The sequence below is a fragment of the Stegastes partitus genome, unplaced genomic scaffold (genome assembly GCF_000690725.1).
Source record: "Stegastes partitus isolate 25-593 unplaced genomic scaffold, Stegastes_partitus-1.0.2 Scaffold103, whole genome shotgun sequence".
NCBI classification, from domain to species: domain Eukaryota; kingdom Metazoa; phylum Chordata; class Actinopteri; family Pomacentridae; genus Stegastes; species Stegastes partitus.
Window position 1 is genome coordinate 440,389 of NW_007577834.1, and position 26,610 is coordinate 466,998.

Here is a 26,610-nt window from a genome sequence, read left to right on the forward strand (position 1 = left end):
TTGTTTCAAAAATACAACTGTTTAATTGTGTTGAAAAGGGTAAGAAAAAAAAAGAAAAAAGAAGTGGTCAGATATGTGTACATACAGGCTTTTGAACCATTATGATGCATTTTGGGATAATTACAAAAGGACTGAAAAAGATTTACAACCACAAAGAAAACTGTTCTGTGAGAAAAGAACTTCAGTGTTCTTATTTTGCATTTGCTGGATATGTGTTAATGTTTCGCAGCCTGGCAGTGTCCTGTTTCAACATGAATCCGTTTGCAAGTGATGACACACTACCAAACATTTTAACCAGAAACCACAACTTGAGATGCTGGACAAGCTCTTACACGCTCGCTGCATTTCCCTCTGCAGTTAAACTCCATTCTCATACTAATCTGTGCAGGATGTTACCGTAACTTACAAAAACAGTGCGTGTTCACGGAGGTTCTCAGCTGTCCCATGTGCTCCTGAGCTCCTTATCAAGGGCGATGAATGGAGTCGTGATCGCTCAGATTCCCCGTTGTGACCTCACAGTCTCAGGTATGCCACCTGGGAACGACAAAAGTTTAGTTAGTGTTGAAATCTATGAGGAAACTCGTGACACAGAAGAGTCCAGTGAAATTAATTTAACTTTAGCATTTAAAAATGCCAGTTTGGTGCAGTGAGGATTATTTTTTTTGTTTCCCAAAGCACAGATGTACTGGATCTCTTTGGTCGACTGATCAGCGCAGCAACACATTATCTGCAATTACTGCCTTCAAACAACAAAAAAAACCACAGGTGGTAGAGATTTAATCAACTTCAAAAAACACACATTCAGATAAACAAAGCCCAGAAAACAAATCAGCTCGGCTCCGTCCCCCCTCTCTCGCCTTCCCTCTCTTTTCCTCCATCTGCTATTTCTGGGTGTTTGCCTGCTGCAGACAATGGTTGCGCTCCACTGAGGGCTCTATATTGGGATGATGGATGAGGGCATTTGCCTCACTCAAGGCCCTGTCTTCTCCGTCCCCATGCCAGTGTCTGCTCACCACTCAAGCGCATCAATGGTAATTCATACAAATGATAAGAAACGGCAACTAGAGGTGAGCTGCTGCGAACACAGCCCCGAGTCCCAGAAACAGAGCGTGATAAGCAACTGGAGCAATGGGAGTCTGGATGGAGCAGTGAGGCAGGATTGTGACCGGAGGAACCCAAATGCTCAGAGTAAGAAAGAAAGAAAGAAAGGGAAAAAAAAAAGGTTTTCAGGGCATTTAAAGAAAAACTTATTTCTTTTGAAAGTTTTATAAGAATGATTATGTAAAGGTGAATTTTCCTGTTAACCTGCCTGAATAAACAGAGATGATTCAGCTTCAATCTAATGACTGATTAATCAAGTGAAAGTTTAAATTTCTTCTAACCATATACTGGATATATGTGTCCAAAACACTGCAACAAAAAATATATATACATTAGGTGATTAGAGCTGAAACAAACTGTCAAGTGGTCAAAAAACACTTGCTATTATCGATTATTTTAAAACACATTTTTAGGTGAGGCTTTATCTGGTTCCAGGTTCTCAAATGTTCTTTTATTTCCCCATCCATCACCTGTAACTGCTTTCGCCTGCAGAGGGCTGGAGCTCATCCCAGCTGACATCAGGTAAGAGGTGGGTACGCCCTAGACAGGTCGCCAGTCCATCCGAGGCTAATGCAAGGAGGCAGACAACCGTGCAGGCTCACACTCACACATACTCAGCTACCATGCATGTCTTTGGAGTGTGGATGGAAGCTGGAGCAACTAAAAAAAAAACCCACACAGGCAAAGGCAGAACATGCAGAAAGCCAAACAGTTCCAACCACTGGACTTTGTTTCTTTCTTTCTGGGATATAAAATCATAATTAAAATTACATCAACAGGCAGTAGAAGCAATTTAAGTAACTTGGGCCTTGAGAACCGGATGCATTAGCATTATCTTGGAAACTACTGAATGATTAATCGGGAAACTCATAAGCAGATGAACTTATAATAAATAATCTTTAGTGTAGACCTATTCTCGACAATAAACTGTATAAATAAGAAGAAAATCTTACAGTATTCTCTCAGAGGGATCCACAGTATCACTGGGACCCTGCTTAACATTCTTAGATGTTCAACCCACAGAAAGCAAGCAAATCTAGCACATCTGTCAAATTCTTGTCAGAATGAGTCACCTGGTTCTCTCAGTAATTGCTCATATGCAGATAACAAAAGTAAGCTGCCAGCGCTGTGACGTTTTAAACTCAAGTTCCTCCATAACATGAGCCGTTAATTCCAAGCTGCACACCAGCGAGTCGAAGGCCTGACGGAAATGACTAATAATGGAAACAAGCTTGCTTCCAGTGAGCACATATTGTGAAAAAAATAAAATAAAAATACAAATCTACTGTTTATATTATGAGAAGCTGCATAAAAAAGGTTCTCAGATAGTTTGTATTTATCAGTGCAAAAATTCTATGAAGTCTTCAGGGATGCTGACAGCAGGTCTGCCCACAACACTTGACTATAATGTGCTTAGGGGTGTTGCAGTTCTTTGATCTCATTGGAATTCAGTGAAATGTAAAATATCACAGCAAAGCTTCAGTAGTAATACATCTAGCTGTAGCAAGAGATTACCTTTGGTAGTTTTATTTCCCATCTCTGCAAACCAACTCTTTAGTTCAGGGTGTTTTATGATTTTTTTTACAGAACGGGAGGTATAGTCCGGGTATTAAATTCGCTGAGACAATGACAAGAGGCTGGTATAAGGAAGTCTTTAGAGCAAACACACTCTTTGATGCTCAGTGCCAGTACTCTGTTATCATAACACTAAAAACTTGGCAAGCAGCACGGAGAATGTTTCTTCACGTGTAAAGCAACAGACTGAAAGAGGTGAGGGAAAGTAGAACATGATGAAAAAAGCACGAGTGTTAAATTCAAAGGAGTGTCCTGCAGTTAAGCAGATAATAGAGATGGATGGGGATATATTCCTAACAAAATAAACAAATCCACTGACCCGTGTAATGATACAATGCCATTACCACCCTTGGGTGTGTCTCCACCCCTCCCTTAGGACATGAACCGAGTTGAAAAAGAAAGAATCTCAGAAACTGGTTCCAAATTGGGGACACAAAAAAAATGATGGCTACCTCTGAGGTGCTGAGAATTCAAAATTTTCTGTAACAGCTTCAGATTATCTCCAGCAGCCAGTAAATGCAGCTGCCATCATGTTATTATTAGCCTGAGCGTTGTTTCATAGTTGTTGCATACGTGATTAATGAGCAGCTTTCTCTTACCTGCCATACACTACATTTCAGTGTGATTAGTTCGGAACGGGCTAAAATAACATTTAGTTTCATTAACAGGTGAGAGCCACTCTGACGCCTTCCTCTAATCATCTTATATAGAAACTGAGGCTTACAGCATAGCTCGACTAATCCAAGAGTAGAAATACTGATTTTCATGATGGTATACATCCAAATGTTTGTGTTTCGGAGGAATCATCCAAACCGGGTGACAAATTTGTGCATTGCTGGCATTAAAAATAAATACATTTACTGTCACATCAAGCAGTGACCTGCCACCTACAATGTGCTGCTGGTACGGTACACACCTCCCACCTACTTAAGTAAGTTAGATAACACCTTATAACCAACTGTATATAAACTCCTCTGCAAACAAGTCTCGAAGTCAAAGCAGTTAGCGAGGAGGGAATCAACAGTTAAATAAGTCAGTTAAAAGTAACAGCTGAAGTAAAAGACATCTTTTAAAGCTAATGTTGGCTTGGCGCAGCAGGAAGAACATTGACAACCCTGTTTTTTTTTTCTTCTTCTTTTTTCTTTTTTTAAAAAAGGCCACATTCCATTCCAAGTGAGGTGAGCCAGTTTCAGGGTCCTGGTCTTATGCATGCTGTCTTGACTCCTTGATGGAACTGGGGTATTGTTATCAAAATGTGATTCACCTGCGTCTTTTTTCTGGTATTCAAAATTTTCTCCATGAAACAGGTCTATTGGCATAAAGTAACCCAAGAACAGTTGAAGTAATTAGCTAAATATAATGGATAGATGATTGAAATAGAGCTGCAAGGTGGCTCGGTGGTTAGCACCATTGCCTCGCAGCTAGACGATACTAGGACGACCGGGATCTTTCTGCGTGGAGTTTGCATGTTCTCCCCGAGCAGCGTGGGTTCTCTCCGGGTTCTCCTGCTTCCTCCCACAGTCCAAAAACATGTTGAGGTTAATTGGTGATTCTAAATTGTCCGTAGGTGTGAATGGGAGTGTGCTTGGTTGTCTGTCTGTAATTGTAGCCCTGAAATAGACTGGCGACCTGTCCAGGTTGTCCCCTGCCTTCACCCTGAGTCAACTGGGATAGACTCCAGCCCCCCGTGACCTTAGTAAGGATTCAGTGGTGTATAGATAATGGATGATTGAAATAGCTAAAAATGACAAAACAGTTCAAACAGGTAAAAATGGAGGAAAATTATAAAAATGAATGCTTAACTAGTTACAAATGATCAGATATAAAATATTACAATTTTTTTTGTTGTTGTTGTGCTATATAAGATCTACTTTCAGTCAACTGACGTGAACACATGTGGAATGTAATGAATAGAGTCAAAAAAACAAACAAACAAACAAAAACATGTTAGTAACCACCGATTTATACGTTATTAACATTAATATGTATAACCCTGTCTACAGTATTTCTCTCTTGCAAATGTCACTGCAACTTCAGGCTCAGGACATCTCATACACAAGAGGTACAGTACATTCACGTAGCATCAGAATAACTGGAAATATGAGTTTACGACTGCGAAACTGGGGCTGCAAAGTGGCTTGGTGGTTAGCACCATTGCCTCGCAGCAAGAAGGTTGGTGGTTCGCATCCTGTTTGCGTGGAGTTTGCATGTTCTGCCTGTGCAGCGTGGGTTCTCTCTGGGTTCTCCAGCTTCCTCCCACAGTCCAAAAACATGTTGAGGTTAATTGGTGATTCTAAATTGTCCATAGGTGTGAATGTGAGTGTGGGATAGGCTCCAGCCCCGCATGACCCTAGTGAGGATTAAGCGGTGTATAGATAATGAATGGATGGATGGATGGATGGACTGTGAAACTATGCTTAAGAACCCCCACAAGTTGGAACAACAACTCGGAAGGACAACGAAAGTGTTGGTAGACAAGTTGTTGACGTTATAAATGCAGAAAATTGGTGAATGAAAGTAAATGCTTGGTTGACAGTAAAAAAAAACGTGTGATATACGTTGCAAATTTACATATTGCATATCTTTTTTCTGCTAACTAACAGTCATTTTTTGTCCATGTAGAGTGATTTACAATATTGATAAATCAGGTTAAGCAATATTTTAGTGCGATAAGAAAATGAAGTGTTGTTAAAATACAATAAAATAAATGAATATAATAAAATACAACCTTTGTCTTTGTAGAGTCCAAGTTGTTTTCTCATTCTGATTATAAAGCGTATGAACACACAAAAGTCAAAAGAACACTTTTCCATAAAAGAGCAATATTAGACTCATTTATGTCATTAAATTAAGATAATTGTTCAATCATGATGTAAATACCGACACGAAACAGTATCACAGACGCCTGCCCTATTGATAAATTCGTCCTCTCATGCATTGGTCCATGGGCAGTGAATCGAGATGTGCGCATCTTGGAGGAAGTAATTTATTTCGACAAAGTGCAGCTGTTCCTGGTGTGACACTGTGCGGACTCCAGAAAGACTGAGGCGATGTATGATCGATATTTATCCCCTAAGCTTCATTGTAACATGCAAGAGCGTTTTTTAGATCAGTCCCTGTCCGACGTACATGCCATCGCCGTGGGAGTGAGTAGGAGATTAATGAAGTAGGTGGGGGGGGGGAGGTGCTGTCTGTTCCTGGGCTCAAGAGTGACACTCGAAGCTGGATCTACTTTCCACACCATTACACTGGCAGTCCCAGGGACGGAGGGCGGGGAACACAGCAGCCGAGACATTCCACATGCAGCATAATAACAGGGTGGGTTATGATGCACACTTTGATCTACTCACAGGGACTGAAATTATACAAAAAAAAAAAAAACAACCCACACATACAGAGAAACACCCATTTTAACACAGCTACCTGCAAACAAAGCCACAGTGTGTGCGGTGATGGTTGGGTTGGGTTGATGTGGTTGATATGCTGACATCATAGCAGAAAACACCACAGGTATAATTAATAACATCATGTCTGTGTACTGTTTGGTGAGTCAGTTCCAGGTTCCGGTACAGGCCACAGCAGACAATCTGACTTGTCATAGCAGGAGAGTAAATGCTACCAATAACATGATGGTACTCAAATGTCCCAGTAGGCCTTGATGGGGTGACAGTGAAGCAGCAATGACAGGACTGAGGAACTAGTTAAATGATATTCAGCAAATATTAATTTTTCTTTTCCTATCGTGTTAAAAGGTCTTTTGTGGCCCTTTGTGTATACAGTACTGGCTCACTTAAGTAGCTTCCAGCCAAGGAAAGCCTATGTGATTACAACTTAGATTGCTCATTAATACTTAATTTCTCATGATACCAAATGGTCTGCACTTATACCAGTACCAATTTGCAGTATCACTTAATTATCACGAGTTTTTAAACTAAGTCTTCTTTCATTATTTGTAAGTTGAACAACAGACTTTCTTGTCTGACGAACAATCCAAAACAGTTACTTTAAAAAGACCATATTTAAAATACAGGAACCAAAGTAGAAACCCAACGCAACAAAAATGAATACAACTGTGATCACTAAACAAAATTGAGTACAGCGGTGATTTCCAATTATCCTAACTGCATGAACATGGTTTTAAAATGACCGTTGAACAGCAGAACCTTCTCAATTTTGGACCAGTGAGCTGTGTCCATCTACATGTCTGCATTACAACTCCAAAAGCTACAGGAAGAGTGATAACCAACTAAAGTCAGTGGAAACACAGTTGCAGCAGTACTCAAGAGGTATAGAACGGTAGCACTGATCAGAGCTGCAGTGGCCACGGACAATGCGCTACTTGTACAATCTACCTCTAAAAAACAGACGGGCAAGTGCTTCAGACTTGGCACAGCGGTTATCGATGGAAATCAAAGTTTCTGTGACAGCTCAGACAGTGAAAAGAACATTGTGTAACATCAGCCTCTGGATGGCTTTCAAAGAAAAAATGCCTTGCTTTCTCTTTGGCACAAAAAACGTCAAGATAAAACTTTGCTAAAGAAACAAGAAGAAGCCTGAGAACTATTGGAAGCACATTCTTTGATCAGATGACACTAGGATAAGTTTAATCAGCACACATAGGGTCCATGATGTTTAGTGTGATTCTAGCTGGGACTCCAACAGTGAGTGTATGGTCCTGACAGTGAAACACGGAGGTGGGAGTGTGACGATACGGAACTGCATGAGTGCAACAAGTACTGGGGAGATGACATTTGTAGATCGCACCATTTATGCCTGTGGATATATCAAAATACTGGCGAACAAGATGACTCCCAGGCTACAAAAGTTTGCCAGAAGAGGAATATTCAAGCATGATAATGACACAAAGCACTCAAGAGGTTTGGAAGGCAGAAATGTGAAAACTATGATCAGGCCAAATATGTGTCCTTACTTCAGTCCAATACAAAGCCTTTTGGGATTTTCAAAGAGAAGACAGACCCGCACAAGCCCTCCAGCAAACGGCAGCTCAAAAAACAGTCTCCAAAGAATGATGAAGCATCTTTTCAGAAATTTGAGTCAGTTATCAAAAATATTTTCATTTCCAAAAGAGTGATTTTAGATAGGTGTCTTATCTTGACCACTCTTGTTGATTTCCCAAATGGACTCCACTGTAAATCTGTATGTGATGGAGGATGAAAGAAAAAAAGAAGTGAAAATGAATAAATAAAAATGCACCAGATAAAGGAAAGCGTGACGCGCTGATGGTGGCTTGGGATTGGGATGTCCTGTTGGGGTGACGGTGTTAGGTGTCGCCCTATGTCCAGCACCATTCATCCCTTCTGACTTCTCATAGGACCTGACCTCCTGGGACAATGAGGGATGCAGGACAGTCTGTTTAATTCTTTTTTTCCCCCCCATAGTATGACTGTTTAAGTCTTAACTAAGATTTTGTTTCACATAGATACCTTGACAATTCTGCCCCACACATGCCCGCAGATGCATGCATATACACCTTCAGCAAGTCAGCTACAATGTGTGCCCACTAGGGCTGGTCCGAATAGCAATTTTTGGGCTTTGGATATTCGGGCGCAATTAATGACGAATGTCTGAATATTCGGCACGGTCCAGGGGGGTGGGTGTGCTCGCACTGTGACGGGGTGGAAGTGGCCAGAACACAGTTTGCCACTGTGGCAGTGGTGGGTTAACCCTAACCCTATCCGAATATTCAGATCTCAAAATTGATATCCGGATACCACCACAACGGCTGAACATTTGGATATTCGGATGTTCGGGTCCAGCCCTAACGCCCACCGAGTAAATACATGGAAAAAACTACACATTAGCACCTATAATCACAATATCTTATCATTTTCTTGCTATCTAATGCTCTCTGTATTGTGCAAAATCATATTAGATATAAGGATCAAGGGCATGAAAACAATATAAAATTTCCTTTAAAAAAGCCTAAAGTGTTTACAAATGCACTGGCGACTTGTCCAGGATGCAACTTTCATCCTAAATCAAGCTGGGAAAGGCTCCATCTCCCCCACGATCCTCAGGATACAGGATACAGGATAAAGCGATATATAGATAATAGATGGACAGATGTTTACAACACCATTTTTTCCTCTAAAGAAGCCCTTTGCTCACTTGAGTCTCCAAAGGCTTCAAAGGCAAGCACTGGTAATGCAATACTGTTGCTCACAGCATCCTCCCCTTTTGGTTTCTCTCTCCCTCACATCTTCACCTCATCCTCTCTGGCAGATAGAACTTTTCAGATCACTATAAGCTCCCAGGCTGTTGTTACACTGCATGCTGGTCCTCCCCCTCTGATACTCGGGGCGCTGGAGTGTTTTTCAAAGAGTGACGCTCTCGGACCAACTCCGGTAATTTTAGATGACCCTATGATCACATTACCTTCCCGTTCGCCTATAGCACAACAGGCATCTACTATCAGATAGTGTTCAAGTGTGTCCATTTATCACACTTTTTTTTTTTTTTTCTACCATCACTGTAACTGCTTCCGCCACCAGACAGATACTGTGTCCTGTATCTGGGTCGCTGTGTCGGTAGCCTTCTCCATTTCAGCAAAACCGCCCACCACTGTCATGTTGTTACCTCAGAAAACAATACTGCTTATCTCATCACCACATTGTATAAGAGAAAAAAAAAGAAAGAGAGAGAAACAGCTCTGAATTCAGTATGTCTTCCTCAGGCAATGTAGAGAGACAGCAAACGCCACAATAAGGCTTTTATAAGATACAACAATATAGGAGGCTATTATGGGTGATACTATTATAATATCAGTAGGTGGAAGCTCTGTGGTCCAAATACCACTTTTTCTAAAGGGGACATAACGCCGAATTTCAGATGTGAAATGATCTTTTTTAGTTTGAGATTGCGTTAGTTTTGATTTACATCAGTGTAATCCAAATACTTTTGAGTTTAGTAGAGCAGAGACCTGAGTGTGTAAAGTTACAGGTGCTATAACATATCAAACCAACAGCAGAACCTTAATGTAACTGAATGTTAAAAAAAAAAAAAACACGTCTCCTTCAGCTACTGTTGCCATCAATCCTTCTTTTCTCACTCCATCAGTTTATAATGATAAGGGTGGCAGACTTATCAGTCAAATCTCAGTCATTTTTTTTTTTTTAAACGAGTACTTTATTGCAGTTCAGAAAGACAAATTGCTCTTTTTTTGCCCACTGAGATGACAACCTTCCCAAACTGATTTTATCAGCTGTAGCAGACTGAAGCTGAAGGCTGATTTACCTGCGTTTTATCACCTCCAAACAATTGAAGGGGAAATCTGGTCAGGGACCTTGGTGTGAGTTGATGTTTGGCCCTAATTATTTGGTAATGAGACGGGTTAACAGATCTAATTTTAAACCTTGCAGAATCATTGGGGTGCCCAAATAACATCACATGTTGGTTGGTTTCAATAACCACATCAGGAAAATTGATAAGACTTATTTATGACTAATTTAGCCTTCTGCTTTGGTTTGTCTTTGGGACTGCAAAGTATTATTAGTGTTAACACTAGCTGTTTCAGCATGAGCCTGGTTTACTTAATTAAGCAAACATTAGGTCTGCGAGGTAGCTGACCTTTGTATATTTGAAAGTTGACTAATTTTAAAACAAGACCCTTGTATAAAGGGACTGAAGAATGATACGCTAAATGACAGAGGCTAAATTTGTCCCAGGAAAAAAAGCAGCATCCTTGCTAGCTGCCACTGCCTAGCTTACTAAGCTGTATTTATTTTTAAATATTCCTTTATCCAATTTCAGTTTTTTGCTGAACAAGAGAAAAAAGCTTCTAGGATGAGAATTCCGGTGAATATAATGCTCTGTTAAATAAAAATGTTTTGGCCGTAAGCCATTTGTCTTCAAATTATAATGAACAACACAGTGCTGCTAATGTTAGCTGAAACACCGACTTCAATTAGGACTGGCTTTCAGACGTGCGGGTAGTTAAGTGGTAGTGGTAATGCTACGCTGCTAGCGCATGTAATGAGCTACATAGCTAGCACATGCTAACAACTGCAGTTTACATTAGAAAAAAACCCAAAAGAAAACACTTAACCCTGAATGAGTTTTTACTATGAAATCTTCACAGACAACAAAAAATATATTTTCTTCGATATGTCATTGTTTTTCTTGTATAGATACATTTTTGGTGACTTCCAAACAGGTTTTAGACAGCACTAAATGAAACTCACCAGCACCAAAACTAAAGAACTATGAATACAAACAATGTATTTTTGTTTAACCAGTCTGTTTGGGTTACCCTGACTCTACACAATAGACATTTCTGTCTATCAAATGGTCAAAAATAACAGCTCTGTACAGATTTCTGTCAAATAAGGCCTTTACTGTACATGGAGAGCTCATGCTCACTCTCATACATAGTCACCCCCCAAAGGCCCATTTTGAGCTGTGTGTTGGTTTGACATTGCAATAAAGTATTCCTCCTTCTAGAGGCTCAATTCCAGCTTGTGTATTTTTTAACCAATAGAAAACTTGTTGAAGCGGTAGGAGTCACATCCTAAACTTTGTGAGCAGGAAGTGGAGGATAATAGCGCTAATTACCCCCGTCAGGATGTTTAAAACAGCTCGGAGAATAGAGCTGTCAGCAAAGTTAACACCTCCTATTCTGTAGTCAAAGGCAACTCGGGCTAAATATACACATTTTGCACAATTACAGGTGTATAGAAGCTGGAATAAGGCTGACAAAAGTAAAATCTTGCAATTGGCCAACATTATCCCTAAAGCAAGGCTGTTAACTGAAAGCTCTGAATCATGAAATTAATTAAGGCGGGATGAAAAAAAAAAAAAACACAGTCAAGCACTTCTGAATAATGGAAAAACAAGGTGCTGTAAGTAAAAAGTGAAGCAAGTGATTGCTGTCAGCTAAAACAGGCTGTGCTGTGCTGCTAATGCAGCTTTTACAAAAGGTGAAGATGAATTAGAAGACCTTCAGCATCTTTTTGCTTTTATTACACAGCATCAGCGTAAGCATTTTAGAAACATCAAAACATCTGACTGAGCCTAGCATCCACATGCCTTGGTCATCATCTGTTGCCTTGTGGCGCATAGTAAATATCTCACCTCGTAGGACGTCATGCAACGCATCGATGCAGGAAGTGTAGCGTTGCTGTCATGTATCACTTGCTGCAGCTCCTCACACACCTTCAGCGGAAGCACCACAGGATGTCCTATGGCACTGACCTCCCAACTAGCAACAACCCTGAAAATACACACATACACACACACACTGAGTACGGGTGATTTATTGTGACTACCACAGCATTATACAACGAAGATGATGCCCAGAATAGCTGCTGTAAATCTCATGTTAAAGCGTTTGCTCTGACATTTTAATTAAGTGGTTTGAAAGTGTAAACTGAAATAGATAACTAGGGATACATGGAAGTGGATTGATAGCGAGAGTGTGTGTGTGTGTGTACACTAATATATTGTACGTCTATGTGCCTGATGTTGTGTGTGTCTGTGTGAGAGAAAGACAAAAGCAAGAGGAGCCTGAAACGAGAAAAGGAAGAGTGATTGAAGGACCGGGAGAAGATTGATGCTCTGTCAATGTGAGGAGCTGATCCAGTTTGTTTGGGTGACATTTCGCCATCTGTGCGGCTCCTGAGAGGATAAAGTCTTTCCAAAGTTTTGGCAGTTGTACTTAACACATCACACAACAAAAACACTTCTGTTGCACTAATGGATATGTTTGTGTTATGTTTACTATTTGACACATTCCTCTTTTTATTTCTATTTATACACAGCAGTAATCACTTCTGACCAGGTTCAGTGATTACATACTGAGTCCCAGTTACCAGGTGAAACCAATTCTGACTTTGGGATCTGACTAAAGAGTGGAACGCCCTGCCCATTGACACCATCAACAAGCTTGTAGACAGTGTGCCACTATGTCTTAATGCATTGTTCCATGTCAGGGGTGGCCAGATTCTATATTCGTGACTGAGGGACATTTGAAAGAGTAATATTAGAGAATCTTATGTATGAAATCCCCTCAAATATGTGTCTCCTGTTAAACTGGCAAGATGGAAAAACTGAAACAAAACCCTTAATCCTATTATTCAATATCACAATTTAGTTTAAGCCTGAACACACAGTGTGCAAAAGTTAATTGTGGTGTTAATTTTTACTGTGGTACGTATTGTGTGTATATTGTGTGTTTGTGTGTGTGTTTGTGTGTGTGTTGGGCTACTGTTCAATATTTTCCAACAATGTGTTTCACACCCAAGGTAGTGACTTATGGTGAAGACACAGCTTGACTCCGCACCACTGACTGTTTATCTGTGATGTGTGCTCTGCTACATGTGCTGCAGACGGTGCTGAGAGTGAAGTAAATCATGGAGTTGGAGCTGCTCTGGTGGGATAAACTATGTAGTTTTCTAAAAATTACGTTAATCATCTTTTTCTGTACTTTATTCAGTAAAAACAACATTTTGACATATATTGGGCTAAATATACGCCAATACATGTGTATCTGTGTTAGGACAATATTGACTGGTAACATCGGTCTATAGATATCGACTAGGCTTTAGTCTCAGTTAGGTTTACCTGCTGCAAATCTAGATCTCAAACCAGGTAACAACACAATTCTTTGTGCTTGGAAATGTAGCTGATGTCCTCAAAAGCAGGACCTGACTAATCATACAGTATGGTACAATGAATCCTACAAAAAAGTTGTGCATATAATTTCCATTTGTCTAAATTTCCACACCTATGAGACCTACCATTTCCCACTGTACCGGACTGTGATGGTGCTTCCGACTTTCACTCAAGTCGTAATCAAGTCACTGCCATTAGTGACAAGCATAATCCACTTAGGCACTGGCTCACTGATTCTCCAGCCAATTACTGGCAGTTTTAACAACGCATACTGCAACCTCTGGCCGCAGTCAACTGTAGCCGACTGTATCCCGAATAAGAGGGCCATCATCATGGGAATTCAGCTCCCCAGGCATAACATTTAATTTAAAAATGTCAGAGATGAGTGATGAAGGATGAATGGTAAATTATTTAGGGGGAAATGGAAGTGTGAGTAACACCAGCATTTAGCTTTGCCAGAGTTCAGAAAAAAGTCTGAAACGGTTGAAATTTAAAAGAGCAGTTGCTATAAAGTGAAGCGATCAAGACTTTTAATGTGAAGCTTGTCTTATAGCTGACAGGGATCCTTACTGTAGGTTTAAACACTGAGCAGCAAATAGGGAAAGACTGATAAACTAGACATATTGATATGGGTTGTCTCAGTTAACATTATGTGTGAATAGTTATTTCTTCACCTCGGAGAAATGACATGTTAGTTTTCCAATGGTAAAATGTCTTGTTCACTACAAAACAGAAAAGCATGAATCCTCATCAGAAATGTTTATGTATGTTACGGTTTTATTAGGGACATGCTGATTATGTGTCCCCTCTCCTCGTTTACATCTCATTAAATTTACATTTGAGCAAATCCTGTTTACTCAAATCTCAATTAAATATGGGACACATTAAATAACAGGTGTAACCTTCTAAATGGTGGCAACTAATTTGTTAACATGATACAGCACACAACAGAAGTCAGTAAATCCCTTTATCATATTACTTAAATGTCAAATTCAATTTGTCTCAGATCTTAATAGCTGCATTATTTATAAGTTGAACAGTAGGATACTTGCTCTTTCAAACACTTTCAAATTACTTTAAGAAAAATCCAGACCCCACAGAAGGAACTCAATGTAACAAGAGTCAGTGCACGTTTCATCACTGAAATTAAAATCATGCATTTTTTCAAAACTTCGTATATCCAATCTTATTTTTAATGACAGACTTAATTCTCCTCTGCATATACGATACCAAATTTCTGCTGGAACGCTCTGCTATTCTTTTTTTCAGCTGTTCTTTGCTGGATCGATTGTGTTGCTTCACCTTTCTCTTTAAATTACTACAAAGGTGTTCTGTTGGATTCAAGTCAGGTTACATACTTTTCTTTATTCTTTAGAACCTGCTGTGTGATTTTGGCAGTTTGCTTTAGATTGTTATCATGCTATATTTTTCCTCTTCTGTCAAGCTTTTGCAGGCTAGGACTCATCTTGTTAACCTTAATTTTGGTATATCCACAGGCACTCAAGGTGTCATCTTTAAATATAATCACCCCAACATGCAGCCCCATATCATCTCACTCGTACCTCCATGCTCCATCGTCAGGACCATGCATTCACTGTGGTAGTATTGACCAGGCTCATGTTGAACATTCTGGACTCCATGTAAATCAAACAAACTCATCCTTGTCTCATCTGACAAAAGCATGTGCTCCAAATTTTCATCAGGTTTCTACTCATGTATTATAACACAGCTTACTCTTGCAGTTCAGTACCTAAGAGCAATGTTTTTTTTTAGTGGATGCCATCTATAGGGGTTCACGGTATGAAATATCCTCCATACTGTCTGAGCTGTCACAGAAACTCCAATTTCTATTCATAACCACTATGCCAAGTCTGAAGCCCTTGTCTTTCTGTTTTTCAGAAATAGATGGTGAAATCAATGCATCAGTTGTTTCTTTTAAGAGGACAGCCACTGCGGCTCTGATTATTGATACTAAAGCCCATTCTATACCTCCAGATTACTGCTGCAACTGTGTTTTGACAAATTTTTTTAGTTGTTCCCCATCAATCCATCCATCATCTATACACCGCTTAATCCTCACTAGGGTCGCGGGGGAGCTGGAGCCTAACCCAGCCGACTTAGGGCGAAGGTAGGGGACACCCTGGACAGGTCGCCAGTAGTTGTTCCCCAGTCTTCCTGTATCATTCTCCATCTCTGTGAAGTCACACAATCAGATTTCTTAACTCCTCTGGCAACTCTTTTCCATGTGCAGCTGTGATATAGATATGTAGATAGGCACTAGCCCATAGGTTCAAAACTGAGAAGCTTCTAGTGTTGTTTTAGAACCATGTTTATGCAGTTAGACTAATTGAAAACCACAGGTGTACAAGGCTTTGTTGCTTTGAGTTTTTACTTTTGGCCTGTATTTTCAGTATAGTCACTCCAAAGTATCCATTTTTGATTGTAGCACTATACTTGTCAACGTACATGCATTTATTGATAGGTGATGCAATTTGATATCTTAGCTACAGAGTTTCTGTGTATTTTGCCAACCTGGGTGTCAGATCAGGCTGAATCATTGGTGCAACCCAACAATTTTTTTTTTACAGAGTTGTGGTAAAAGTAGAGCAGCACTGCCCCACTAGCAGGCTGAAGAGGACAAAACACATCAGAGTACAGCAATATAAGGATTTGGTTTTGAAAAGATAACCAGATCTGCTCTAAAAATAAAAAATGTAAATGTAAATATTCATCAATATGTCACCCATGTAGCACTCAAAAATGTATATTCATACTGATCTCAAACAGCTTATATGAAATATGCAAGAGCAGATATTATTACTTCATACCTAGCAGGGGTTAATATTAACTCTATGTTATAAAAATGACTGGTACAATAACTGAAAAACTGGAGTCCACAGTTTAATTGTTATCCAGGTTTCACAAAAACAGCAGCGCTCCAGTGAAAAGTTGCTGTCAAAGCTTGTTTTAGCAAAACAACATCTTACGTGGTACCCAACATGTACCTATGGTGAAAGAGTTCTTGTGCAGCACTCAGCTCATACAGTTCATAATGTCATTGAGCTGCACTCTTACCGCTTTGACTGAGAAGACTAGCCTTCTTTTTCCATTTGTGTGAGTTTTGCCTCTAATTACCCTTTCTCCGTCAGTCAGCCGGGGGGCTTGTCAAAATGCTAGAAACAACAAAACCTCTCTGTTCTGATTTCACTCCTCGCGGCCGCAGGAAAGAAGAAGAAGAAGAAGAAGAAGAAGGAGAAGAAGAAGAAGAGGAGGAGGAGAGAAAAAAAATGCTGAGTGCTGATTCAGTTGAAAATAATGAGGGTGGAAAGCTCTTCCAGTGGGGTGCTGCTGTACTGAACATGGAGAACCACATGCAGCACATCCTCCTACACTTCTCTAATGCATCACAGCAAGGTACACAGAACCTCGCTCTAGTCAAAACAACACCCCTGTATGTGCAACAAACACGAATGCAGCTTATGCAACTGACAACTTTGAAGGCAGTTTTTGATGGCAAGCTAATTCACAAAATAATAGACAATTATGTGTGAGCAGGGACCCTTAGCGTCAAGTGTTTCCATTAAGACCTTAAATCTGTTCCCCAACAAAGTAGTCTTTCATCCCTGGCAGTGAGCTGAGACAGGTGGTGATTGAGAGGAAAGATAAAAGGATAAGAGGAAGAAGAAGGAGAGGAGAACAAAGATAGGAGGAGGGGGGAGAGGATATGGTAAGCGTCCTCACTTACTCTCTCTGCTGGAAGCCCGTATCGGAGCAGGAGATGTAGAGAAGTTTCAGGGCCCTGGCAGCTCTGGGTGATGGACTGTGAGGAGCGGGAGAGCTGATGGACCTTTCAACCCCGAAACACGCCTCTGGGACTGACACTGTGATGGAGTCGCTGTTCAGCAGCCAGAGCTGCAGGAGGAGCAGACGGGTCACTTAACACTGCAGACACAGTCGAAGGAGGAAGGAACGGCACGCCATCGTGTGTGAACTCTATGCAGCGTGACGCTTGAGGTTAACTGGGGAAGCCTAATGAATACGCTTAACATCATTTTACTTTTATGCTACTATCCTAATTTCTGAAATAATTTATGAATAATTTATGATGAGTTTTAGATGAATAATGAAGGGGGGGAAAATGGTTTTGTAATTATTCTTTTTTTCTCATATGGAATCTGGCCAGTTTCACACAATATAAATGCTATTGTTAAGGCTATCGTGACTTTCCTGAAAATCTTTAATGTCCCACAGTTTAAAGTCTGCCAGGAACACAGTCGTAAAGCTGAAATACCTCTGGGATATTTTTGTTGTGCAGATGGTCATCACATTAAACTTCTGGTAAGATAGTATATTAATAATAAACTTGTCCACATGTCGAAGTGTCCTTGGGCAAGACACTGAACCCCACTGGAAGGTCAGACCAGAACCGTGCACTGTGTTTGTGTGGGTGTGTGAACGTACCAATCACACGGGCAAATGCTGCTGTTGACAAACACAACTACGGCTACACAAAGCTGTGGTATAAAATGGAAAAATTGTGGTGCCCAAAATAACTTATAGGGTAATTGCAATCTCTTTGTAGTGCAGCGGAGTGTTACTGTGGTTTCAAAGTGGGCCATTGTAATAATCTACTTGTAGCTGATTTAAAAGAAGCTAAAAGCCTAGCAGCGAGCTCAACAACTCTCAAATCACAGTCAATCATCTTGCTTGCCTCTTTAACAGCCCGCCATGTCAAATCCATGTCCATTTCTCACACAAAAGAGCGCTCTATTTTAAATAAAATGTCATTTATATCGCTGATTACAGGGGGGTGGTTCTTACCAGTAAGAAGTTTTTTCCATCAGGAGTCTGAACTGAGAAGTGGAAGGTGCTCAGTGAGCTGGACAGCTCCAGCAGCCTGGCTGCTACTGTCTTCTCCAGGAAGAGAGATCTGTCCAAAAGACACAAATTTAACTCATCTACATTTTCTGTCTTTGCACAGCATGCTAACTGTCAGTCATTTCATCTTCTTGGTCATGCACAGTGAAACAGAGTGGGATGTACTGTGGCTTTTGGCAAAATGACATTTCCTGTTCACCAAAAGAGTCCAAATTATGAAGAATTATGTCAAGGAGAAGCTTTAAAATTGTACCACAAGTCATAACGTTATGAAATGTATAAATGTTTTTCATGAAAAGGTTGCAAAAAACAAACAAAATGAAAAACAGTGCAAAGATTTTTTTAAACGATTCAGAATTGCACAGTGGGATTCAAATGTTTAATCAGACCTACATTTGTAACATCGTAATTATATGTGAAAAAGCCTGGACACGGTGCTGATACGCCTCATTCCCCCAAGTTTCAGCAAAAATCCAATCGGCAGCACATCAGATATTTCAGACAAACATACAAATGAACCTGAACTGATTTATAGGCCCTGTACTGATTTTATTGTGAAGGACTAAAAATGTAGGACAGTGGTCACAATGAGGAACCTAGAAAAAAAACAAAAACTGTGTGACTTGTTTCTCCTACATCACCTGGATATAACAGACTCTTTTTATTTATTTCCCCATGACAGAGTCTGCTTTAACAGCAAGTTTGCAAATTGTCACCATCAAATTCTTGGAAGGAAACATGCCTGTTAAGTGAAGCTTCTAGTTTTCTGTCTCCTACAGCAGGTTCCACCACCACCTGTGTGATGTACAGCTTCAGGGTCTCTGTAAGATACAACAGGGACAGGCTCATGTGCACCGTTAAGAGTTATATTCATTTCTATAAATCTGTCGGAACGGTTTGTACCTGGCTCGACAGCCTCTCCCAGCACTGAAGAACAACTCGCACAGGAGATGAGTGCCAGTCGGCGGCAGGTTTTCTGTACACATTACAAGGAATAAAACAAAATCTGCAATACACAACGCATCTTTATCTTCGCCTGTTTTAAAACCATAATCAATAGCCACTGTAACCGCGGTGGCAGACAGACGAAGACGAGAGAGCCAGAGAGAGTTATACAGCAGGTAGACTGTTTTTCCTGCTCTTTCTATTTGCCTCTCTTTCTATTTCTCTCGGTTTCAGTCATGCAAAGAGTTCCCGTCGTGTGGAGAATGACTAATGGAAGTACAGGGAGATCAATCCTCATCTACAGAGTGCTAGAGTTTGACTTCACTGATGCAGCCGTCTGAGGAGAGAGTGTCTGTGTGGGTGAGTACACTGTATGATACAGCAACACGTCCAATTTTTGCCTTTTTTCAAAAAAAATCTCGTCTAAAAATGTTTCATAGGAACTCAATAACCAGAGTAAACTAGACCACACATTCTGCTTGAGAGGCAACAATAGACAAACTATTGTTTTCCTTTGCCCCTCACTCACCTTTGGGTCTTGTCTGTCCTCTGTGCCAACAGGACTCACTTCCTTGGTCAGAGTCTGTTCACAGCTGGCATCTTGAGCGAGCAGGACGAAGGTGTCGCCCACTAAACAGTCCTCTGCTCGGGGCAATAGCTTCTTGTTAGCAAATGGATCCGGGTGGCAGCACCAGTCGTCCACGATGGTGTTCCAATTGCCATTAGGAAGAGGAAGAACTCGCTTAAACACTCTGAAGGAGAGGGAAAACAAGGAAAAAAAGCAATTACAGGGTTTCTCTCTATTATCGTCAAGTGATATTTAGAAACGTTATTAATTGGTTGGTGTTGCAGTGAGAGGTGTTATCTCTCAATAAGCACAGAGTTCTCTGAGGACTGAGAAAATCAAATACAGAAGAGAAAAACTGGACAAAAAAATGACAACAGAAAGTAAGGGGGGGGTAGGTCATTCCAAATATAGACCACATTTAAGTAAACAGTAACATGAAGCAGCATTAACATTCATCTGAAGTCATGCTTCTGACCATTTTGTGAATGAAATATTCACACTCATACTCCTCAAGGCAATAATCCGGCTCTTTAGCTTCCAAAGGCTTCACTTTGTTCTGTAACTTTAACTGTCTGCTGGTTGCTAGAGCTTCTGCGCTAAGACCAGCTGGCCCAAAACCAAAACAATGAGCTAAAAGATGCTAAAAGATTGTGCAGAGCTGAGGGGGCCTGAGGGTTTTCTGTGGGATCACTGTGAGCAGCCCGTCACACATTGCAAAGTCATTTGATCTGTCGTAAATAAAAAAAAAACAAAAAAGTACTTTATAGTGCAGCTTTAAAACAACACTTGCTTTTCATTTCATTCCAGCAAAGCATTTAGTGTGTGTTTTTTAGGTTATACAAAGAGCTCCTTCAGAGGGCACTCTGTGATGACTGCAGTCACTGCTACCATTAATAACTTACAGCGCTCTGGTGAAAAAGCATAACGAGGCAGAATGTTGTTGAAATAAGAATGTTTCTCCTGATGTTTGTATTTCTCCTGGACCTTGTTGAAAGCAAAAATAAGTTTGTGGCAGCTTTTAGTGGGTTACTGCTGAGGAACCCAGCCGGAGGGCGAGGGGGCTCCATAATGCAGCTATTGCAATTTTCAGCATGTCACATTGCTGACCAGAGAAAGCTACAAGGCAATAAGAACAATACCACTGTCCAGCTAAACCACCTCAAGGTACGAAACACAATTGTTTTTTAATGAGTGGCGCAGACCTTTACGTCACACAGGCTCTATAACTCTAACCCAGTCAGGCTGACAACTGTGGACTCCGCTGAGGCTCCCAACATCAATTTTTCTCTCCCAGACAATCACTGGGTCACAGCATCAATAAACAGTCGCTTGTCTTCCTGCGGAGGAGGGTGTAAATAAAAACCCACTGATGCTCTTCCTCGTCCCGTCTGCTCCTCACCTGTCCTCCAGCAGCCTGCTCATGCAGCCCTGGCAGGAGAAGCAATAAGTCTCTTTTGCCCGGAGTGTCTCCATCCCGCTGTCACAGGCCTCTGTGGAGGGCCAAAGGCAAACAAACAAATGAGGCAGATTTGGTGAAAGGGTGGTAACCTTCTACTACTGAGCACAAAATCGATAAAATACAGGGTGGCGAAGGTGGCTTGGCTAGAGAGCGAGCAATCAATCTGATTTTGATTGGACTGTCACTGGCTGTCCTTAGCTGTAACTTTCTGTTACGACGGCAGTGAAACAAACAATCTCGGGAAATGCCAAAAGACGGAGTTTGGGGGATGTTATGCAACGACTCTGGGGTACACTTTAGATGAAGTCAGTTCAAACCACTTAAAGGGAGTTTTCTCACGGCTGATGATTAGTTGCTTGTGGGCCATTGAGGATCCTGAGAGCAAAATTTACACCTTGGTTGTCTCAGGTGACCAAGTGACTCAGTCCAATTAATTCAGAATAGACAGCAAGCTCTAAATAGCCACCAAAAGTCTTTGTTCTTGTCTTGGCACAGAAGAGCGGAGAAGCCCAGAGGGAGGATGCACGTGTCTGGATGTGTTTCTGTACAGTAGTCGTCCAGTACGTTACCTTCAGTTGCGCTTCGCCCGACATGTATGCGCAGCCTGAAATGCAGCTCGTCTTCACTGGATGCTCCCGCAGGCGTCTGAATGCAGGATCCCTGCTCGAAGGTGACTCCTGCTGGCAAAGTCAGGCTCAGCTCACCTCTGGGAGTCCGGATGTGGAGAGAAGAATCTCCGCCTGTCACAACAACATTAGGAGGACTTCCAGCCACGTCTTTCCTGGAAACCGGATAAAGCATGTTTAAAATAATAAGCACAAAGTCTGCTTGGCCTGTCGTCACCTCAGTGCATCTATCACTTCAGCGCCTCACATGAGCACTTCAGTAGAGCTTTAAATTAATTAGCAACCTCTAATAACTAATTAATGGTCTTTTTATTTTTATTTTTTTTAAGTAAAGTGTCAAATTTTTGGTGGTTCCAGCTTCTCAAGAGTGAGACTGAATATCTTTGATGGAATGAAACAAGCAATCTGTACATCACCATATGCAGTTGCAAAAAAAGTAAATAAATAAACGAATGGGCATTATTTACATCATTTTTAAAGGAAAAACAATTATCTGATAAACTGACTGGCAGATTAAATGATTATAAAAATAAACTGTAGCCACAGGTTTCAACTTAAATAAACACTATGTTGAGTCAAAGACTATTATATATATTATTCATATTCAGACAAAAATCCAAATCTGAAATAGGCACAATACTCACACAAACATCATTCAAAATTACGTCTTTGGTTCTATGGCTGCTTGAAGCGAGTGTATTCAGAAATGTATTGAAGCTGCAATCTACAGAGGTTTAAACATGGAGCAAACATGCAGGAGCCAAAAACTGCAGTTCCTCAGATGGCTTCTGGAGGTTGGCTTCAACTTGCATCAATCCTCAGACTGTCATGATAAAATGTCCAACTTGATACCAGAAATACATAATAAAGCATGACTCTGGTCTCTCTCCCTAATTTCCCAGGTCATGACATCTGTATGGGGGGGAATTCTAACAAAACTCACCTGTTTAAATTGTATTCAGTTAAAGGTGAACTGAAAGTTGAGCAGAATAAGTGTGGCCACATTGAGTGACATTAGGTACCTTCACACAACAGACACTTGCTTGGCCAGCCTCAGCTCTACTTTAATTCACCGCTTTGCTCATTTTTGCATTAGTTAAAAGTTAAGCAGAGTCAGTCATTGCCAAGATGGTGACTGAGCTTCAAAATCTCTACACAGGAGACGTCTGGGTGACGTCACAGAGGAGTCATCCATCTTTATTAACAGTGCAATGACTGCAACTAACAATTACGTTGATTGACAACTAATCTGCTGATTTTTTTTTAATTTAAAAATGTCAGATAATTATTTTAAAAAAATCACAGCTTCCTAGATAAAATAAAATTAAATAGTCGCTCAAATACTTGCATCTTTTTGTACTCTCTGTTTTTGTCACTCAATCAGTAACTTCTTTTAAATCACTTCTTCAAACCCACTTTATAGACTCACCTTCACGTAAAGTTCTCTTTTATCACTCTCTGCCCTTTTACACATTTTAAAATGTTTACTGCTTGTAGTCCCTCTTTCTAACCTCCTGATCTTAATCTAGTTTTTATCTTTGATTTTCTCTTCAGCTTCTCTCTTAACCCCCTCATGTGATGCCGTCCTTTTAACCAGTTTTTAACTAGCTATCCTTTCTGTACATTTTCATTTTCTACGGTGCTTATTTACATGTGTTTGCATACACTTTTTATTTTTTATTTAGTTTTTACCCGTGTTTGCCCTGTCCTGCCTGATATTTTACCTGTATTTTATGTTCTACCTGTCAAAGCACTTTGTGAATTACTGTTCATAAAGATGCTACACAAATAAAGTTATTATTATTAGTATAATGCACAATAAATGAAGCGTCAATTTCCCCAAAACCTGAAATTATATTGCACAAGTCCCTTATCCAAAAGCACATGGATTCAGGAGAATCTATAATTAGCCAAAGTCTCAAGCAGCACAGTGATTAATGAGCGAGCCTCGGCTGCACAACACAATCAGTTGTTTTCTAGAACAGGTACTCTCAGTGGAAACCTGTAATACACTAAAGAACTATTACAAAAGAACTCCTGACCGCCGAATGGATGCTGTTGTCTTAGCTAAAGGAAGCTGAATAATAATAATGATAAAGTTTATTAACACCACTAGCAAGTGAAAACAAACTCGTTACAGTACTGTACAGTATACGGTTCTACTCTGAGCGATCTTAGGACTGTACAGTTGCACAAAATGTAGTTCTACGTAGTGCAGAGTTGCCTCTTCACTATAAATTCAGCGCTTGGAGAGAGAGCAAAGAAGCAGGACTTATTTAGCTGCATTTCAAATCTCATTAGCCCCATCTAGTGATGTTGTAAATGTACTACATGCACTTCCAATAAGCTCTGGGCCCATGTTTATTAAACTTTTTCTCCTGCACACAATGCTCTTAAATGTCAGAGAGCTCTAGAGGTCTGCTAAGAGTAGATCCTCGATGACTGCAGTACAGAAACAGGGCAGACCTTCGTTTACAGCTACAGCAGCACACATAAATAAAAACAAACAACAAGGACAAATCTGTCATCTGAACACCTAATAGACACTGAATAGGTTGGTTCTGGCTAGAAATGAAATAGAGAAGTGACAAAAGACAGGAAGACATTGTGTTAGAAATGTTTGTTACATATGAGCTATTACTATGTTTTAAAAATGTTTTGTCCAAAATGATTCATATTCATCAAAATGCAGCCTCTGTACCATCCCAAGTGCTCCTGGTAATTTGTACCATGTTCTAAAGCATCTTAATACACTATAAACCGAGAACAGCTGACAAATTAGTCTTTTGTCAGTTCGTGGTCAGCTGCAAGTCATGACTAAAACCAAAGAGCTTATTGAGCTTATTTTGAGGAGTCATAACTGAGAGAGTGGGGAAAGGCTATAAAACCATAATATCCTATTGTTTTTATGTGGCCACAGAGTACAGCTTACAAGGTGTTTCACACTATGAAAAATGTCAAAGGGAAGACAGAAGTGACCCCTACACCGTCAAGAATGGTAGTGTAAGAAGCCAGAAGGAATCCAAGGATCCCTTCCAAGGCCATCCTTATGAATCGGAGCAAGTTCTCCATGGATGCAGACCAATGGGGATTTAGTTTCTCGAAGACATGCACACATAAGCTTGCCTAACCTTCACAAAAGCTCACCTGGACAAAGCTTTCTGTCACTGGTTCTGTTTTACGGATGCAATGAAAACCTTAACCCAAGAGAAAACAAGCATTCAAACTCAACACCTCCATCTCCACTGTGAAACACGCTGGTGGGAATCCGATTCTTTCAAGGTGTTTTTCTGGTAACCTTGACAAAGTAAAAACCATCATGAGATGAGGACTACATTAAGATTCTGGGGGAAAACATCAGGCAGTGCGCAGAAAAACTTGGGCAGAAGTGGATCTTCTCGCAAAATCACACTCCAGAACATACAGCAAGAGTGATCAAAAAATGGCTGATGAAAAACAATGTCAGCTTTTTGAAGTGTCTCAGCCAGAGTCCAGACATGAACTATAAAGGGAACTGAATACAGGACAGATGGCAAGGAAGCCCTCCAGCCTCAGAAGGAGGAGTGGTCCCCAGTGATAAGCCTGTCAGACGAACTGTTTGATATGATGGCAAATAAAGGCCTTGATTACTCAGAAAATAATTTATGTCATGAAATCTTTAGTGAAAATGCAATAATAATAATAATAGTTCAAATGTAGCTTTAACATCTCCTGCACGTCTTTTGTCACTTGTTTATGCTATTTCCAACCACAAGAAACATATTAGTCAAAGAAGAATTCACTATAGTTTAACATTTGACAAGAGTTTAAATAATGTAGGACTTAAGTGAATGTTTACATTTCTGACTCATACAACAGGTAAGACTGAGCCACTGTGGTAAAGCTGCTGCATCATTTCATTGAAGCTAAGTCAGCTAACTCTCTTAGCTAGCCTAGCATGCACCGTAAACTAGCCCAGAAACAGGACGATGCTAACTGAGCAGTTTTCTGTCGTAGCTGTATTTCTCTGCTCGGTATTTACCTGACAATGAGCAGTCCGCTCTGGAGCCTTTTCCTCAGCTCTAAGAAGACTTCAGCTCCATGTGTCTTGGCTGGCATCTCGTCTGACATGGAAACAGCGGGATGTTTGGGAAAAATTAAAAAAAAAAAAAAAAAAAAAGGATTCAAGCGCTAATTAAAAGTGGGTCACTCCGAATAGTAGCATAGATTAAAGTAGAGAAAACATAAAGTCATATGAGTGTTACTATGGTGGTGAATGTAGTTAGTGCTTGTCTGCAGCGTGTCTACACAACCGGTGTAAAGTGTGGTATAGTAAGAAAAGAGCATCCGGTCAGTCATTTCAAAATAAAGGCCTGTTAAATCGTCCACTTTCCACACTTTTTCTTTACGGTTTTACGGTCAAATCATAAACATCAGTTTATGATTTGACTGGGATTTGACTTTAAAATAATAAATAGTAAGTGCTGCTTACATTAGATGTTTCTTAATTTTCAAGAACAATAACATAAGCCTGTATTAGTCAAACAGTGGGGAAATTTAGTTACAGCAGCAAAGAAATCTAATGCATGAATAATCTTTATGTTAACTTTATTTATTTTATTACATGTCTGTATGTCTTTGGCCTGTTCACTTGTGTCGCTGCCAGTCTTCCCAGGATGCTTTTGTAGAATCAATCAATCAATCAAATTTTATTTGTATAGCGCTTTTCATGTGCAACAACAACGCAAAGTGCTTTACAGTATTTAAAAACAACAAAGCATTTAAAAACTATTACAACATTTAAAAACAGTACAACATTTAAAAAATAAATAAGTAGAAGGTATTCTTAA

The 26,610-nt window shown here is 40.3% G+C and overlaps 1 protein-coding gene across 1 annotated transcript; it reads right to left on the reverse strand.

Annotated features, from left to right (window-relative positions):
• ube3d (ubiquitin protein ligase E3D) lies at positions 1-25,984 on the reverse strand. The gene is made up of 10 exons (XM_008277616.1): positions 25,803-25,984; positions 21,725-21,936; positions 21,096-21,186; positions 19,658-19,880; positions 19,087-19,159; positions 18,926-19,004; positions 18,127-18,235; positions 17,051-17,217; positions 11,767-11,905; positions 1-534 (listed from the first exon to the last, which is right to left on the reverse strand). The coding sequence occupies exons 1-10, from the start codon at positions 25,889-25,891 to the stop codon at positions 514-516; spliced, it is 1,203 nt and encodes a 400-aa protein (XP_008275838.1). The 5' UTR covers positions 25,892-25,984; the 3' UTR covers positions 1-513.
• Positions 25,985-26,610: the final 626 nt, after the last annotated feature.